General features: G+C 38.7%; 1 protein-coding gene across 2 annotated transcripts in view; it reads right to left on the reverse strand.

Annotated features, from left to right (window-relative positions):
* Positions 1-5460: 5460 nt before the first annotated feature.
* The window catches only part of LOC125453035 (NALCN channel auxiliary factor 1-like), a 482123-nt gene continuing 469810 nt past the window's right edge, over positions 5461-17773 (reverse strand). For both annotated transcript variants that reach the window (XM_048532081.2, XM_048532080.2), the window contains 2 exons: positions 16448-16619; positions 5461-8205 (listed from right to left, as the gene is read on the reverse strand). In XM_048532081.2, the coding sequence (XP_048388038.1) occupies positions 7901-8205; positions 16448-16619 (477 nt within the window). In that variant the 3' untranslated portion in view covers positions 5461-7900. The remainder of the gene's footprint in view (positions 8206-16447; positions 16620-17773) is intronic.

Genomic DNA, 17773 nt, shown 5'->3' on the forward strand with positions numbered 1-17773 from the left:
AAATGTTCAGTGATTTGTAGTGAACCTGAACTCACAGTTCCCCTTTTCTTTTCCAGGAACTGCTTGTTTAAGCACTTTAATAATATTGTGTACGGTTAAACCGTGACACGCAGCATTTCCCAGAAATTTCTGGGAGGTAATATTGCATGACAGTGTTGCCATTATCTATCATGTACACTTTAAAAGGAAGAGATTACTTTAGAAAATAATGTATTTATGAATTAATAATAAGCAAGAATTTCCTTTTTAAAAGATGCATTTTCTTGATAAAAAAGGACTTGATCATGAAATAAAATAATTGAACTATAGGGAACTCTTGGCTTGAGAAATAGGGAGGGGCAAAATAGGCTGGGGTTATTTTCCCTGGAGAGTTGGAGGCTGAGAGTGACTTTATAGAGGTTTACAAAATCATGAGGTGTATAGATAGGGTGAAAAGTCAAAGTCTTTTTCCCAGGGTAGGGGAATCCAAAACTAGAGGGCACAGGTTTAAGTTGAGAGGAGGCAGATTTACAAGGGACTTAAGGGTCAGCTTTTTCACACAGAGGGTGATACATGTATGGAGTGAACTGCCAGAGGAATTGGCAGAGGCTGGCACAATGACAAAATTTAAAAGGCCTCTAGGCAGGTTCACGAAAAGGGAGTGTTTAAAAGGATATGGGCCAAATGCTGCAAATGGGATTAGATTAATTTATGATAGCTGGTCAGCATGGATGAGTTGGACTGAAGGGTCTGCTTCTGAGCTGTACATCTCTATGTCTCTATGACTCTAAAACATGTTAAGGAATTGACGAACTGTTTTAATGGATTATTGTGAACATAAAACTGTGAGTGGTTAATATTGCAGGAGATATATTTATGATACAGAGGAAAAAATATGATAGCGGGATACCTGAAATCACTCACAGAGGACAATTTGGTTTTGCCTTGACTTTTCTGAAATGCAAAAAAATTGAATCTTGGTGGTTGTTATTTAATCAGGTAAATCCCAACATTTCAAACCCATCTGAATATCTGAAAAAAGAGGTATGCACTCTATAACATACTGAAGATATTTTAAGACAAAAAAGACAGTGTAGCAAAATGAGAAAAAAGGAATGAAGAGTGAGAGCAGAGAGGGACGATGTTATTTACATAGAACTATTCATTTCTCAGGCATCTCAAAATACCTCATAGCTGATGAATTATTTTGAAATCTCATCAAAAACATAGTTGACAGTATGTGTAAAACATGCTCTGACAAGTAGCACAGAGTTTCATGTTTGGTTAAATTTGTTTTCTTGCTGTTGGATAAAGGCTATTGAGGACATTTAGAGAACTCACTTCTCTGCCAACAGAATTATCTAAAGAGTTAGACAAGACCTCAGTTTAATCTCTCATCCAACAGACAGTGCCTCTGAGAATCCAGTATTATTCCGATAATGCATTAAAGCTAAGGCTTGTTGGTTCTGTGACCAGAACAAAGTATGAAATAGTCCAAATTCGAACTCATGTTTGCCATGCAGAGACAGAAGGAAGGTTTTCATGGCAATATCAGCACATTTCCAGCCCATTCCAAAATTCATACTCATTTACAAAATCAATGGTTGAATTACCAGGAAGCTGGTGAGGCTGAGGATATATCTAGTGGCTGGGAATGGGGCTCTGGGAAGCAGAAGGATGATGTGCGAAACACAAATGAATGGACTTTGACACCAAGGCAAGTGAAGGCCCAAGAGACCAGGTCAGAGGAGAGACGATAAAAGATTTCTCCAGGTGGTGAATTCCAGCTTTGTGAGGGATTCTTGGTAGAGTAACACTATTTGTAATTTGCTTTCACAGCACATTGCCTTACCACAAGTTATTTGTTATTTTTACACATTAATAACAATATGCTCTGCAGATTTGCAAATTCTGCATCTACCTTATTCTGCAGCCTGTACCATCATAATGACAAGCCATTTTGAAGAACAGGACTGGTCTAGCTCAACCTACAGTCCTTAGCTGTGCACATCTATCCCACTTTTTAATGATGAATGACCATTGCTTCTGCCAACATTTAACATTTAACATTGCTGTAAAGTCACATTCAAACATTACTAACGAATACATGATTTTGTGAAAACTGTTTATTACTGTATTAGTCAGAACAAAATGCAAAACCTTTGCTGCATTGTTATGGAGCAGGATGGCAATTCCTTTTAAAATATACAAAATCTTATTTCATCTTTACTGAAAGCTTAAAAAAAGCAACAATATTGTGTTTTCTTGTCCCCTTGTCATTTTTTTTTCTTATCTAATAGTTTTCATTCATAACCTCTTGAAATTGCAACTTAACTTTGGTACACACAAAACACCAGCTTTCGACGAGTTTACAGAATGTACCCAAAACCCAGAAAAGCAAATTACCAGGACAGTAATAATTCTGTTTTTCATCCAACAAGGTCTAATAATGTCATTTACAAAAATACCACAGACACTGCATTTGGTAATATCTTGGTTTGATCAGAGGCTCATTTAGTCTGGTATAAAACCCTAAAAAAGAGGACTCTCCATCTCTGAGCTCTCACTATGACATGCCTTGATGAAGTCCCATTATTTATCTTCAGTGTTAGCTGAGGAGTACATTTCTTGCTTTTTAAAGGATGTCACCATTTTGTTTACACCATACAGAATAAACTTGAATTTTTTTTATTGACAGTTGTCACAGACTCTGTAAAAGATTTTGTTCTAGCTTACATCATTCTTAAGACAAGAAATTGAATAGAACACTATTCTAATAAATTCTAAGGACAAGTGACCTGTTTGCATATTTAGGGTACAAATTTTCAATGCAACATTTATGTTATTGTTTCTGTGTTTTGTTCTAACTTGAAATAAATATATATCTACATTTCTTATGCAAACAGTGTACTTAACTGCAATATTTCTAGTGGATTTAACTTTTTCACATGTAGATAATTTAACTTCATGCAAAGGAAAAAAGGTTTCAAGGAAATCAAATGAACATGACTGTGATTGACAATACTGCCCTGGTTTGATCAAAAGCTGGGCAACTTTAAAGGAGTAAGTTATATGATAGAATTGTATAGCACAGAAAGAGTCCTTTCAGTACAATGCATTTGTACTACCACTTGGAAAGATCTATCCAGTATTATACATCCCCTGCTCTTTCCCTTTATTTTGCCAGTATATCACCAATTCCTTTTTTAAAGTTGTTGTTGAATTTACATGTACCAACTTTTTCAGTCAGTGCATTGCAAATCATACTACTGGCTACCTAAAAAATGTCTCCTCTTCTCCCTTTGGTTCTTTTGTCAATTATTTTAAATTGCTGCCCTCTATTATTGGCAATTGGAAACAGTTTCAGTGGAACTGAATCATCCTTAATTGATTGAGTGTAAAACTATGTCTAATTTGTCCCTCATGTGATATGGCAAGAGAGGCAATATTTATGAAATGTAGTTGTACATATTTTGGAAAAATAGCCCTTAATTGTGTTCCTTGTCGAAGTACAACATTATCACAAACAGATTAAGTGACTGATTTGACTCGATAGGGAGAGTAAAGAACAAGTAGCCCCAATATATTTAGCACAGTGCAATAGCTGATGAAAACAAAAGGTAACAAACTGGTTAAAGGCTTTGTTTATAGCAAAATCTGCAAACACTACAGAATAAATCAATGTCCGTTTCTGCAAACATGTGGGGTGATCTCTGACAGAAAATGACAAGGAATTGAAAACTCCATCACAGACTGTGAATATCACAGACCATGTTAAAAATACACATTTGTTGCACAGATTGATTAGTCATCAATCAATCTTTTGAACGTTTCTTTTTTTTTTGATTACCAAGCACCCTTTGTACCTTTTCAATCAGCTTCTTCTTTCCTTTAAGTAACTAATAAATCTGTAATTGCAAATTTTGCAAAGTCCTTTCCATTCACTCTAATGGGAATAGGGAAAGATCATGTCCAATATTTAGTTACGCTCTTTCACCCATCATAATTCAATGCTTTTTATTGATAGTTCTCATGGATATTCACAGTCATTTAATAAAAATAATTGAGTGACACTGTGTACAATGTTTCCATTCTGTTGTTGATCATATACCGCCTTTGTGTTAGCTTATTTCGTTTTAAATTGGCATTGTCTTTCTTGTGTAGTTATACAAACTGATTTAGGAAAGTATTGACAAACCTTCACACCACAACAATACTCACACCCTTGCCTGGTAATGTCATATACAGATTACAACAGTTGCAAATTGCCTTACAAGCCTATTCAAAGAAGTGATATGACATTAAAAACAAGGAGCTTTGTTTAGTTATAGCTTCTTAATCACAGGTTGTATTGGGTTGCTTTGCATCTTTGGGCTTTAAACATGAACTGTCTGGGGCTCTGAGGGACCCTAGGTTTGAAGGATTGTATATTGGTCATCAAAACTGCCTAATATTCCCTCCATAGGAATCAAACAAGTACTGTTGTCACCTGAATTCTCTAGGCATATTCTTTTTCACTGGTATCTCATTGACTGATTGAACCAAAGATGTGGAAACACCAACATATGGATTTGTTTCTGTTTGCTCCACATTCTTGATTATATTTGCCTTCTCGGGCCATTCACAGCCTTACAAGGCAATGAGGAAATCCCTGAAAGGAAAGATATGTCATTTTTTTGGTGGGTGAGTAGCTAGGGGGTGGAAAATTGCACTAGTTCTGAACATTGTTCTGGCCGGGGAGTTAAAGAGCTCTAGATGAATACAATCCAAACATTTTGATCTTCACAACCCGTCGTAGGCATTGCAGGAAAGTGATGTTTGTTGCCAATTTACAACTCAATTTATACTTGCAAATAAAAATGAAATACTGCTTCCTTGATTGTCTTGGACTTCATCAACTAATCAGTATCAGTTGAAGTTCTTGTAATTCTGATGGAGCAAGTGTTGCTGGATTCAAGACAAAATTATTTTATAGAACAAACGGCAGCCTCAATAGGAATGACATTTAGTGACTTCCTCCATTAGAAGCATTAATGATTTCACCTTTGTTTTACATTTTACAAATCCATTTCCAGTAAAACAATCTGTAAGAAAAATCAATAAAAACAACCTATTGGGGTTATTTACAGTTGTTTAAAATTAGTTGGCAAAAAGTGTATCTCTCAGTATTATGATTAATATTGCAGAACTTTCATTTAGCCTCATCAAAGATCCAGCATCTACTTAGATTGAGAGGGTCAATGATACTTAGTTCAGTACCAGTCTGAGATTTTGTGATAATGGGAACTGCAGATGCTGGACAATCCAAGATAATAAAGTGTGAAGCTGGATGAACACAGCAGGCCAAGCAACATCTCAGGAGCACAAAAGCTGACGTTTTGGGCCAAGACCCTTCATCCAATGAAGGGTCTAGGCCCGAAACGTCAGCTTTTGTGCTCCTGAGATGCTGCTTGGCCTGCTGTGTTCATCCAGCTTCACACTTTATTATCCCAGTCTGAGATTTTGTCTAGCTTAGAAGGTAACTCTGGAATAACATTATATCATTGGAAGTATTTACTTTCCTTGCTCTACTCATGTGCACAGGGTGCTTAATATCAATTGCAAATGACTGTGACTGATGGCTTTCCATGTGCAATGTTTAATGTCACTGTTTAATGCAAACTCTGGGGAAACATTATGCATAAACAATGACTTTTGAAAGAAAACATGAAAAGGAAACAAAGAGAAAAGGGCTTCCACCATCCTTGGTGTCTATGGAAAGAAATCAGAATGCATAGAAAATAAAAAGCATTTCAGTTAATGATCAAGAACAGAAAGAATGCTGACTTAAGAATGGTTTCATTTTATCCATTTGTATTGCAACTGACTATGTAACTTATACACCCATTTTCCATGACTTTTCATCCATTTGAAAATGTGACTGAGAAGATAGAAAAAACATCTTTCTCTTGAGTTCCAATGTCAGCAGTATAAAGTAATTTCATAACTGCAAGGAAAGAAAATAAAGGGATGGTAAAATGACAGTCATTCATTGGCACTAAAGATGTTCAGTCCCAAGATTAATCAGTTGTAACTTAAGTTATTTGTATTGAGTCAGAATCAGGATCCAAAAATTGAGTTTAATGATAACTGGGCTGATACCTGTAGGCTAAATCAATTTTCTTGATCAGGATAAGACAAAATCATAACAGTTTATTTGTGAAAAGAATCAAATTGCGGACAATTCAGATAAAAGAAATAGATAACCCTAGCCTAAACAAAGAAAAGAAATTGGCGAATATTTTGGTTAGTATTTGAATGCTCAATTTAAAGTTACTGAATTTAAATAATCAAGCCCAAAATCTATATACTCGAGGCAAGTGAAACACTTCTGAAGGTGGTGTGTTAGCACAGGAAGTTTAATCATTCCAGTAACACTGAAGACTAATTCTTCCATTGCATGGGTTATTTTTGCAGTGCCAATCTTGATCATATATTCCAAAGAGCGTATTGACTTGTGTTGAATCACTCTGGTTCTTTGTACAGCAGTTACTTAGTGGATTGGAAAACAACTGAACATCTTTGTAACCAAGGTCAGCCATCGTTCGATAAGCAGTGCTTCATGGAAGTGAGGTTAGAGAAAAGCATGGAGAATTCTACAGATTTTAGACATAATTGCCTGTTTAGCTGGTTATAAAATTATAGAAAATATAAATGTTAGTGAACTACCTTTAAATTGACAACTGAATTTCTTAAGAATGATGCATTTTTTCATTTGCCATTTTGCAAAGTGAAACAAAAGTTTGTCAAAATGAGATTGCCGTACACAAAGGGTAACTCTTTCTGGCTTCTGAGGTTAACTGCCTATTGTGACTAAATTTGTGTACTCAACTTAGAATGAAGAGGTACTGGCTTTTTAAAATGTTTAATTGTTCAAAATGCTATTTAGTCTTCTTTTCTTGATTAGATGCCTATTGAAGTCCTCAGAATTCTGCCTTCAGTTGTAGCAAAATGATTCCTAGAAGTTCTAGAATGATCAATTTGCATTCTACTGAGAGAATTGTCTATCATAGGAAAGTAAACAAAACATGACTGGTATCTTAAATTAAGTTATTATAATTATGTGGCTCACCTGTGTTTAGTGGTTTGATTCGTAGTGTAAAGCCAACTGTTAAATGGGCAAGAAAAAAAAATGGATTTATCTGGAATGGGGAATAGTGTTAAGGATTTAAGTGTTCTCTGAAAATTCAAGAAGCTGGTAACTGTTCAAAATCATCATCTCACAGCAGCTATCATTCTGCTTGATAGATTGAAGAGGATGCTAAATGTCCCTTGGCTTATTTTTGTTCATGCAGCTTGTAAAAGTTTTGCATGGCATGGAACTTCAGTACATGCCTGTATGCTCTTTGTCCTTAATATTGGCTGCAGCAATCTGCATGTCCCTGCCTCACACGAAATGGGTACAATAAACATTTCCATGGAGAGAAAGGGCAGTTAGTGTCCGGTTCTACCATGGTGCAGTTTTTTGCCTTACTGTAAACCAACAGGATGTAACAACTGAAAAGTAAAACTACTGAATGGGTATACTCTGTAACTGAAAATACAGGAAGTACAGTTAGTGTAACAATTCATTTTGGGTTGAGAAACTGTTCCAGGAAACAAAGGTTCTGCAGCAACTAGTGCAAAAAGCAAAAGTCTAAACATTAAAACACAGTGTATAAAATGGCATGAGAAATCAGTCTTGTCTTGCAGAGTCTTTCAATCAGTGAAATACTGTGGTACCTTTGCTGATATAGGCTGGCTCACACCTTCTGTTGTTCAGTAACCTAGATGACCTGGCAAGCTATGATTTGGAAGCTAGTACAACCAGTTCTGATCAGCTGCGACCATCATCCTTGGATAGTAAACCTGCAGTGTGCGAATCAAACAATGGCATAAGTCCTTACTCATCGCTGGTTGAGTTATCTTCCCAAGTTGCAAGCCCTCCGAAGTCCAATCCAGTACTAGTCTGTATTGCCGAGACCGTCACTACGGTATGCAACAGGATGAGTACCAGGACACATAACTTGATTCTACTGTTGCACAGTCTTGATGCCACAGATGAGGCAAGTGAGCACTTGTGACACAACATTGGATTGGCTGTTTCTCTTGTCCCTTTGGATTGTTTATTTGAAACTGAATTATGGTTTTCCCATCTGACATCACAGCACTCTGGTTCAGGAGTGGTTGGGTGATGGTTGGGCAGCTCTGTGTGATAAAGAAATCAAATAATTAAATATGCAAATACTGACACACTTTCTTGTAGTAACACATGGGATTATTTAACACAGTTTTCGATTAACCTTTTGGGTCGACACAATTTAATGTACAAGTAGACGCATGGACTTAGTATTTTTTGAAAGTTCCCAATATATACATTTCAAAGGTAATACCAGCCAGAAGAGATAAGGCAATACAAAGTAAAATGAACATATATAAGTAACATGTTCATTATTTAGAACTGCTTTCAGTGGTACTCAAAGGCAGTTTCACTGGGGCGATATCCTTAAACAATGTCCCACATTTTCACTAAGTTGTGAACCACTGGGAGGGTCTGTGCATATTGTTTGGATTAAGGATGTATTGATATCCAGTTCAAGAAGCTGCTGCCACACATGGATTTTCAAAGTTCCTTTAACAGCAGGGAAGATTAGAAGGAATGAGGGTAGCAACATATGAGTTTGGAGTTGGGCAAAGCCTTTCAAGCCCCTTGAGTGCAATATTGATGAATCTGGTTCTGCTTTCAACTACAAGGACAGTTTCCTTTTTATTTCTGCGCCTTTAAAAAGTGTGCACTGCGATAAGAAAGAATTGCTTTTACAAACACTGATTTACCGGGATGTCTGCATAATTTCCCAGCAAGGAATTTGATTCCTATTGTGAACTCTGTTTTTTTGGCTGTGATTTTCTACAATGTGTGATGATCAGAAGCTGAGGAGGTGCTATCTGTGAAGCTGATTAGTTCTCAGCTAACTGAGAAAATTGGAACGGGAAACAAATTACAGAGGGAGAAAAAGCGATAAAAAAAGGCACAGAAGCATTAGCCGTTTTCCTGCCCAGCAGAAGTTGCCTGTTCTCTGTAGGAAAGATATAAACTCAGTTTGAATCAGTTACCTTTCCTGCGATGTTTTGTGCTGTGACTTCTGAATTGATAAACCAGAGACATTTTACAAGTGAACACTTCACTCCATTTAAGTATTGTAAGTGGAAGTATTTAGAGACAGACAACCGAACACCAGTGATCGGTTAACCAAAGAAGGGTTATCTCTACATCAGAACCGGGGACCAAAGAGCACTGAGCTGACTTTTCACTTTTTCTACCTCTGCCAATAATCTATGTTTCCTACTTGTTTGTCTGTGTGTGAGGGGGAGATTTATAAGGGGATTAGAGCTTTTGTTAGTAGTCTTATATGCCAATGGTTTACATCTGGGTACCCGTAGTTATAGTCTAATTACTTATAATAAATAATAATTATTATTCACTCTAGAAAACTAATCCTGCTTTCTATTAACCTTGGCTTGAAAGCCAGGTAAATTGGTGTATAGTGCATAATGTAAAAATGATTCTGGGAACAATGGGCTTGAATTGTAGAATCTCTACAATGTGGAAACAAGCATTTGGCTCATCCAGTCCACACTATCCCTCTGAAGAACATCCCACCCTGATCCAGACACTCTATCCTATCCTTGTAACCTTGCATTTCCCATGGCTAATCCAGCTAACCCACACATCCCTGAACACTATGGGCAATTCATCTGACCTGAACATCTTTTGACTGTGGGTGGAAACCAGAGCACCCAGAGGTAACCCACGCAGACAGAGGGAGAATGTGCAAACTCCATACAGACAGTTGTCTAAGGGGGAAGTGAACCTGGATTCCTGGCGCTGTGAAGCAGCAGTGCTAACCAATGACCCACCATGCTGCCTCATTATGACGAACTGCCTCAGTGAGTGGTGAAACAACTCTGCATGGTCTTGAGCTTTAAGCCAATATTACTTTCTGCACATTGAGATACTGGTCCACAGTATCTTCGGACTGTGAGTGGCCATGTATACACTATCCCGGAGGCTGATCCTTCTTACTCAGGGTGTTCAACTTCTCATGCACTGTCACGTTTTTTCATTCAACATCTCAAATGGTCAGTTCTCAAATGTAATTCTGCAGTATTATTTCAAAGACTAATCTTCATATGCTTATTATAGACTGGTTTCTTTCTCTTATTTATGTGAGAGTCATCAAATCAGTTTCATCATCATAATTTACATGAAATCTATTACAGCACAACCTCCATTTTCTCAAGCCCACCTTGCCCCATAACCCTTGATTCCCTTGTCCATCAAAGAGGTCTATCTAACTCAACTTTGAATAAAGTCGCTGAATTGTTACTGGGTTAGCATCCTCCACTGGTCGAAATATCAATCTTCTGGAAAAAATAGTTGACTTAATTCTAACTGTTTCACAACTCAATCAGTAAGCTGTTTGCAAACAAACCAACTTTTTATATAGCTAAATCCTCAATTACCACATTTACTTTCACTGGCATAAGATTTAACAGATTGCAAGAAGTGTGTGATACATTATCTGTCTTCTCTTCTCCAATAAATGGCCATCAACAATTACCTATAAATGTGGCACAAGTGAGGAATTTGGTTTTATTAATTTATCTGGTAGAAGCAGATGTCTGATTTTTAGGGGCTAGTGGGGAGTGTCTCCGCCTGGGGTGTGGGAGATGCTGCAAGTTAGCATTTGGAAACCTGGAAATATGAATTCAAAATCAGGACGCGATCTCCTTACTTGGAATCTTACCGATCAGCTGGTAGCCTGTTGGGAGGATAGACTCTGCTCCACAACTGGGAGGTGGCGGGAAGTCTTTAGAGAGGTCAGTGAGGATGAAATAATTCCACAGAGTCTGGTATCCAAGTCACCCTTTTTTTACATGTGGAGAGTCCTTGACACTGATTCATCTCCCGTACAGCCAGCTCTCAGAGTGAGCGGAACTGCTGACGCTCCTGTCTATATCCATCAGATGGAGGTCTCTGATTGGACCAGATTAACAGCCTCAATCAGGAAACTCATATTCTATGAGGGCCACCTTGTTGACCTCACTACAGAGGTCAGAGAAGAAGAGTATGTCACAATATGTTTCTTGGTGTTAGGCTGAAAGGATTTGAGCAAGGAGTCATAAGAAAGATAAACCTGCATCTTGGATGAAATGTCAGATATAGGAATTAAAATAACAAAGGGGGAATAGAGATAGGCAAATGATCAGAAAACATCTGGTAAATCATTGTGATAATTAAACAGTGGATCAATCAGCCAGATATGTTGATTTAAATAGCAGCCAGGATTTATATGAGAGCAATACACAACAAGAATTATAGATTGCTTCATGGTACATCAGGTTTTTTGACTCCTGGCTTCATTGTTTTGGACAGTGCTGTTGCTTTTGAATCAGCCAACAAAGGTCAACAGATTTGTTTTTGAGCAGTTTTTGTTTCGTTTTGTTTTGTTTTGGGCAGAGTTGAGTACGGTAGGCACTACAAAAGAGAAAGTGCTAGAAAAGGTAAAGGGTCTGAAAATTGATAAATCTCCTGGCCCCGATGGACTACATCCTAGATTTCTGAGGGAGGTGGCTGAGGAAACAGCGGACGCTTTGGTCGTGATCTTTCAAAAGTCACTGGAGTCAGGGAAAGTCCCAGATGATTGGAAAATTGCTGTTGTAACTCCCTTGTTTAAGAAAGGATCAAGGCAAAAGATGGAAAATTATAGGCCGATTAGCTTAACCTCAGTAGTTGGTAAAATTCTAGAATCCATTGTCAAGGATGAGATTTCTAAATTCCTGGAAGTGCAGGGTCAGATTAAAACAAGTCAGCATGGTTTTAGTAACGGGAGGTCATACCTGACAAACCTGTTAGAATTCTTTGAAGAGGTAACAAGTATGTTAGACCAGGGAAACCCAGTAGATGTTATCTATCTAGACTTCCAAAAGGCCTCACGGGAGGCTGCTGAGCAAGGTGAGGGCCCATGGTGTTCGAGGTGAGCTACTGGCTTGGATTGAGGATTGGCTGTCTGACAGAAGGCAGAGCGTTGGGATAAAAGGCTCTTTTTCGGAATGGCAACCGGTGACGAGTGGTGTCCCGCAGAATTCAGTGTTGGGGCCACAGCTGTTCACCATATATATTAATGATCTGGGTGAAGGGACTGGGGTCATTCTGGCGAAGTTTGCTGATGATACGAAGATAGGTGGACAGGCAGGTAGTGCTGAGGAGGTGGGGAAGCTGCAGAAAGATTTAGACAGTTTAGGAGAGTGGTCCAGGAAATGGCTGATGAAATTCAATGTGAGTAAATGTGAGGTTTTGCACTTTGGAAAAAAGAATACAGGCATGGACTATTTTCTAAATGGTGAGGAAATACGCAAACCAGAAGTGCAAAGGGATCTGGGAGTGTTGGTCCAGGATTCTCTAAAGGTTAACTTGCAGGTAGAGTCCGTAATTGAGAAAGCGAATGTAATGTTGTCGTTTATCTTAAGAGGGTTGGAATATAAAAGCAGTGATGTGCTTCTGAGGCTTTATAAGGCTCTAGTTAGGCCCCATTTAGAATACTGTGTCCAATTTTGGGCCCCACACTTCAGGAAGGACATACTAGCCCTGGTGCGTGTCCAGCGGAGATTCACACGGATGATCCCTGGAATGGTAGGTTTATCGTATGATGAACGGCTAAGGATCCTGGGATTGTACTCATTAGAGTTTAGAAGGTTGAGGGGAGATCTAATAGAAACTTACAAGATAATGCATGGTTTAGAAGGGGTGGACGCTAGGAAGTTGTTTCCGTTAGGCGGGGAGACTAGGATCCGTGGGCACAGTCTTAAAATTAGACGGGGGGTAAATTTAAAACTGAAATGAGACGACATTTCTTCAGCCAGAGAGTGGTGGGCTTGTGGAATTCATTGCTGCAGAGTGCAGTGGAGGCTGGGACGTTGGATGCCTTCAAGGCAGAGATTGACAAAGTTTTGATCTCAAAAGGAATCAAGGGCAACAGGGAGAGTGCAGGGAAGTGGTGTAGAAATGCCCATCAGCCATGGTTTAAATGGAGGAGTGGACTTGATGGGCTGAATGGCCTTACTTCCACTCCTATGTCTTCTGGTCTAATTGCCCATTTAAAGTTTTAGCAAAGATTTGGAGATCGGGTTGTGGGTGAGGTTGTTGACTTGCTCACCGAGCTGGCTTGTTCTCGTACAGACATTTCATCACCATGCTAGCTAACATCATCAGTGGAGCCTCCGATTAAGTGATGTTGCCCTATTCCTCTTGGAATTTATACTGTCCGGCTCGATATAGTGAGTAGTATCATTTCTGGTTTTGCTCTGTATGGGTTAGTATATGGAATCCAATTCTATGTGTTTGCTGATTTCATTACAGTTAGAGAAACATGCCTCTAGGGATTCCCAAATGTGTCTATGTTTGCTTTGGGCTACTGTACTTACATTGTCCCAGTTAAACTGATGGCGTTCATTGTCTGAGAGTACTGACATTAAGGGATGTTTGTCGTGCCGTTTTGCTGCTAGCTGATGTTCGTGTATTCTGATGTTTAGTTTCCTTCCTATCTGTCCGATGTTATGGCAGTTGTTGCACGGTATTTTGTAAACTATATTGGTTCTGCATGTTGTGACATATTTTCTCCTTCCCATACTAAAACTGCCTTCACTTACAGGCCCCATATTCCTCTCTTCCCTTCCTATTCACGTATTTTTTCAGGCTTTTCCTGAATGCTACTATGTGTCTGCTTCCACCATGTCCCCTGGCAGTGTGTTCCTAGCACTCACCACACCATGCAGACCAAATGTATTTTATAAAATACCATGCAATGACTGCCAATAACAATACATTGGACAGACGGAAAGGAAACTAGCCATCAGAATACCAAACATCAACGAGCAGCAAAATGACATGACGAACATCCCTTAATATCAGTACATTTGGACAATTAAGGCCATCAGTTTATCTGGAATGAGCTAACCTATGCTGCAGCTGTACAAAACTCTGGTGCAGCCGCACTTGGAGTATTGTGTACAGTTCTGGTCACTGCATTATAAAAAGGATGTGGAAGCTTTGGAAAGGGTGCAGAGAAGATTTACTAGGATGTTGCCTGGTATGGAGGGAAGGTCTTACGAAGAAAGGCTGAGGGACTTGAGGCTGTTTTCATTAGAAGAAGGTTGAGAGTTGACTTAATTGAAACTTATAACATAATCGGACGGTTAGATAGGGTGGATACGGAGATCCTTTTTCCTAGGATGGTGACGGCGAGCACGAGGGAGCATAGCTTTAAATTGAGGGTGAAAGATATAGGACTGATGTCAGAGGTAGTTTCTTTACTCAGAGAGTAGTAAGGGTATGGAACTCTTTGCCTGCAACAGTAGTAGATTCGCCAACTTTAAGTACATTTAAGTCGTCATTCGACAAGCATATGAACGTACATGGAATAGTGTAGGTTAGATGGGCTTCAGATTGGTATGACACATTGGCACAACATCGAGGGCCAAAGGGCCTCTACTGTGCTGTAATGTTCTATGTTCTATGTTCTATAACCATAGTAGGCCAAGCGACACATAGACACACGCAAGAATTCTGAGAAGCATGGTTCTCAACCCATAATGCAATCAACAATCATATAGAATTGGACCCCTCATACAAACCCAGACAGAACAAAACTGAAAATGTGAGTATTCACCATAACGAACCGGACAGTATAAATTCCAAGTGGAGTAGAACAACATCGCTTCATAGGAGGCCTCACTGATGATTTAACCCAGCATAGTGAGGACACATCTGAATGAAAACAAGCCAGCTCGGTGATCAAGTCAACAACCTCACTAATTGCCAATTACTAGTGAATAGGATAGAGTAACAATTTATTCCATTCATCATCTCAAAGCAATTTAATCAACCAAGACACTGGTACTTCTAATAATTTAATCAGTAGACGTCACCATTATATGTTTGCATCACTTAATATAACAAATTTTCTCCCTTTTAACTTTACTTTTAGGGCCCAGGAAGACCAACCAGTGGCCCACTTACATTCCAACAGCTGCCTACTCACGAAAGGCCTCGTCATCTTGTCGAACAAGACTGTTGAGTTTAGAGGTAATAGAATATTTGCCAAACTTATCCAATCCCCTTCAACAGTCAGCTAAAAAACTAGTTGAAGGACGAGTCATGTAATTAACTCCATTCTCCCCCTTTCAAAGAACAAAGAACAATGAACAATACAGTACAGGAACAGGCCCTTCAGCCCTCCAAGCCTGCACCGACGTATCTTGCCCTTCCATACTAAAACTGTCTTCACTTACAGGCTCCAAATCCCTCTATTCCCTCCCTAATGATGTATTTGTCCAGGTCTTTCCTGAATGCTACGATGTGTTTGCTTCTACCACCTCCCCTAGAAGTGTGTTCCAGGCACTCACCACCCTTTGTGTAAAGAAATTGCCTCATACATTTCTTTTAAACTTCCTACCCTGCACCTTGACCCTGCGTCCCCAAGTAATTGACCCCTCCACTCTGGGAAAAAGCCTCATATTTTCCACTCTATCCATGCCATTCACATTCTTATAAATTTCCATCAGGTTGACCTTCAATCTCCTGCATTTCAGTGAAAAGAAACCCAGTCGACCCAAACTTCCTTCACGGCCAAAATTGCCCACACCAGGCAAAATCCTTATCAACGTTTTCTGCACTCTTTCCAAAGCATCCACATTTCTCTGGTAGAGTAGTGGCCAGAACTGTATGCAATATTCCAAGTGTGGCCTGACTGAAGTTCCTTAAAACTGCAGCATAACTTGTCTATTCTTATACTCAATGTCCCTGCCAATGAAGGCAAGCATGCCACAAACCTATTTTTACTACCCTATCTACCTACACTGCCACCTTCAGTGAATTGTGGACTTACACACTCAGATCCCTCTGCATATCAATATTCCTAAGAGTTCTGGCATTCACTGTATAATTTCCTTGTACTTGACCTTCCAAAATGCACCACCTCATATTTACCCAGACTGAACTCCATCTGCCATTTTTCTGTCCATGCCTCCAACTGATCTATATCCTGCTTCATCCTCTGACAATCCTCTTCACTATTCTCAACTCCACCGATCTTTGTATCATTCATAAAACTTTCATTAAAATGTCCTATCATAGACTGGCATGACATCTAAAACCCTAGCAACCAATGATGTTCCACTGCCAATGATACGTTGATATAACTGTTAGACTGATATAGAATTCATTTCAGCAAACTACTTCTGGAAAGATAAGGAATTTGATCAGACATTTTATATGATCAGTTTTGTACAGCAGTCAACTTTTCTTACTGTAACAAGGTGACAAGTATAAAAGAAAAATGCACTGAAGTACTTCACCATCAGATGCCATGCTCCACATCAAATAACTTACCTGTACAAAGGAAACTTGGCAGTCCACCATAGACAAGATCCTCATTGTCTGGTAAAACAAATGGACATCTGGTCTGGACCTCCAAGCAGTATTGCTTGCAAGGAATTCTGGAACTACAGTGAAACTGTGTGGCCTCAAAATACTGGGAACACAGCCAAGCTTTGTAGACAACCTACAAAAAAAAGATTTGGAATATGTATGAATGAGAATTGAATTTAATAATTGCAATAAATTGACTGATATTCAAAAGGATAAAACAGGTTACATTTGACAGTAAAACAGCTTTAAATTCTAAATAAGCCAGGTTACAAGTTTACATGTGTGTCAAGATTTGGTGATACTGACACTGCAACTGCAGCTCTCTTGCGAATTAATTCCCTTTGTAGAAATATTGCAGTTCTACTCCAAGTGTAGCTTTGAAACAATGAGCTGAACCCAATCTGATACCAGGAAAAAACAGAATGAGACTTCTTGGAGGAGACAGCTTCACTTCCTTCAATTTGGAACTCCTTAATATCCAAATTACACTTTGAGGTAAGTGTTGGCAGGATAATAACTGCGCTTCAAGGGAAGTTTCAGGTTTGCACTCATGCTGAATGTATGGTGTGTGACAACTCTGTTAGTGTTCTCATTATTGAAAGGACCTACGTGCTATTAATTTTTGAATGGCTTCTCAAACAGTTGTACTGCATTTGTTATGAAATGAAGTGAATTTCAGATGCATCTTATTTCACAACACCAAATTAAGAAGAAGACAGATAACAATGAACATGGGAGTTTTAAACAATTCTGAAAACATATGATTTACTCTTTTCCATTCCAATCCACTGTAAAGCACTCCATTTCATAACTATATCATCTCCTTGGTCATTATTGTATTGTCCACTTCCTCAATAACATTCACTCTGCTTTTTCCAGCCCTGAACGTGTTTTTCCCTTAGTAGAATATAGTTCTACTAAAGCCGGTAAACCATGTGTACTTCATCCATTTCAGGCTGTATTGATATATGAATGTTATCATTGAGTGTTAATAAACTATTCCATCTTGGGCCCATCATATCAGAGCCTGATTTGATCCTTATGTGATGTACTGTACATGTTTATGATCAACAGAAGACACTTGATGTTGACGTCAAGAACATTTTTGATTTGCCCCCTTTTAAGCTATAGGTTGCTGAAGGAACCTTTGCTGCTCCAGTTTGTTGATGGAGCATAACTTAGGACCTTCTTTCTACAGATCTCAATTATTCTTTGGATAATTTAACTGAGGTATCATTCAGTTATTATTGGCTTTCATATTTTAAACAGATATTGTCCCTAACTCAA

This window comes from Stegostoma tigrinum, chromosome 6, assembly GCF_030684315.1.
Source record: "Stegostoma tigrinum isolate sSteTig4 chromosome 6, sSteTig4.hap1, whole genome shotgun sequence".
NCBI classification, from domain to species: Eukaryota; Metazoa; Chordata; class Chondrichthyes; order Orectolobiformes; family Stegostomatidae; genus Stegostoma; species Stegostoma tigrinum.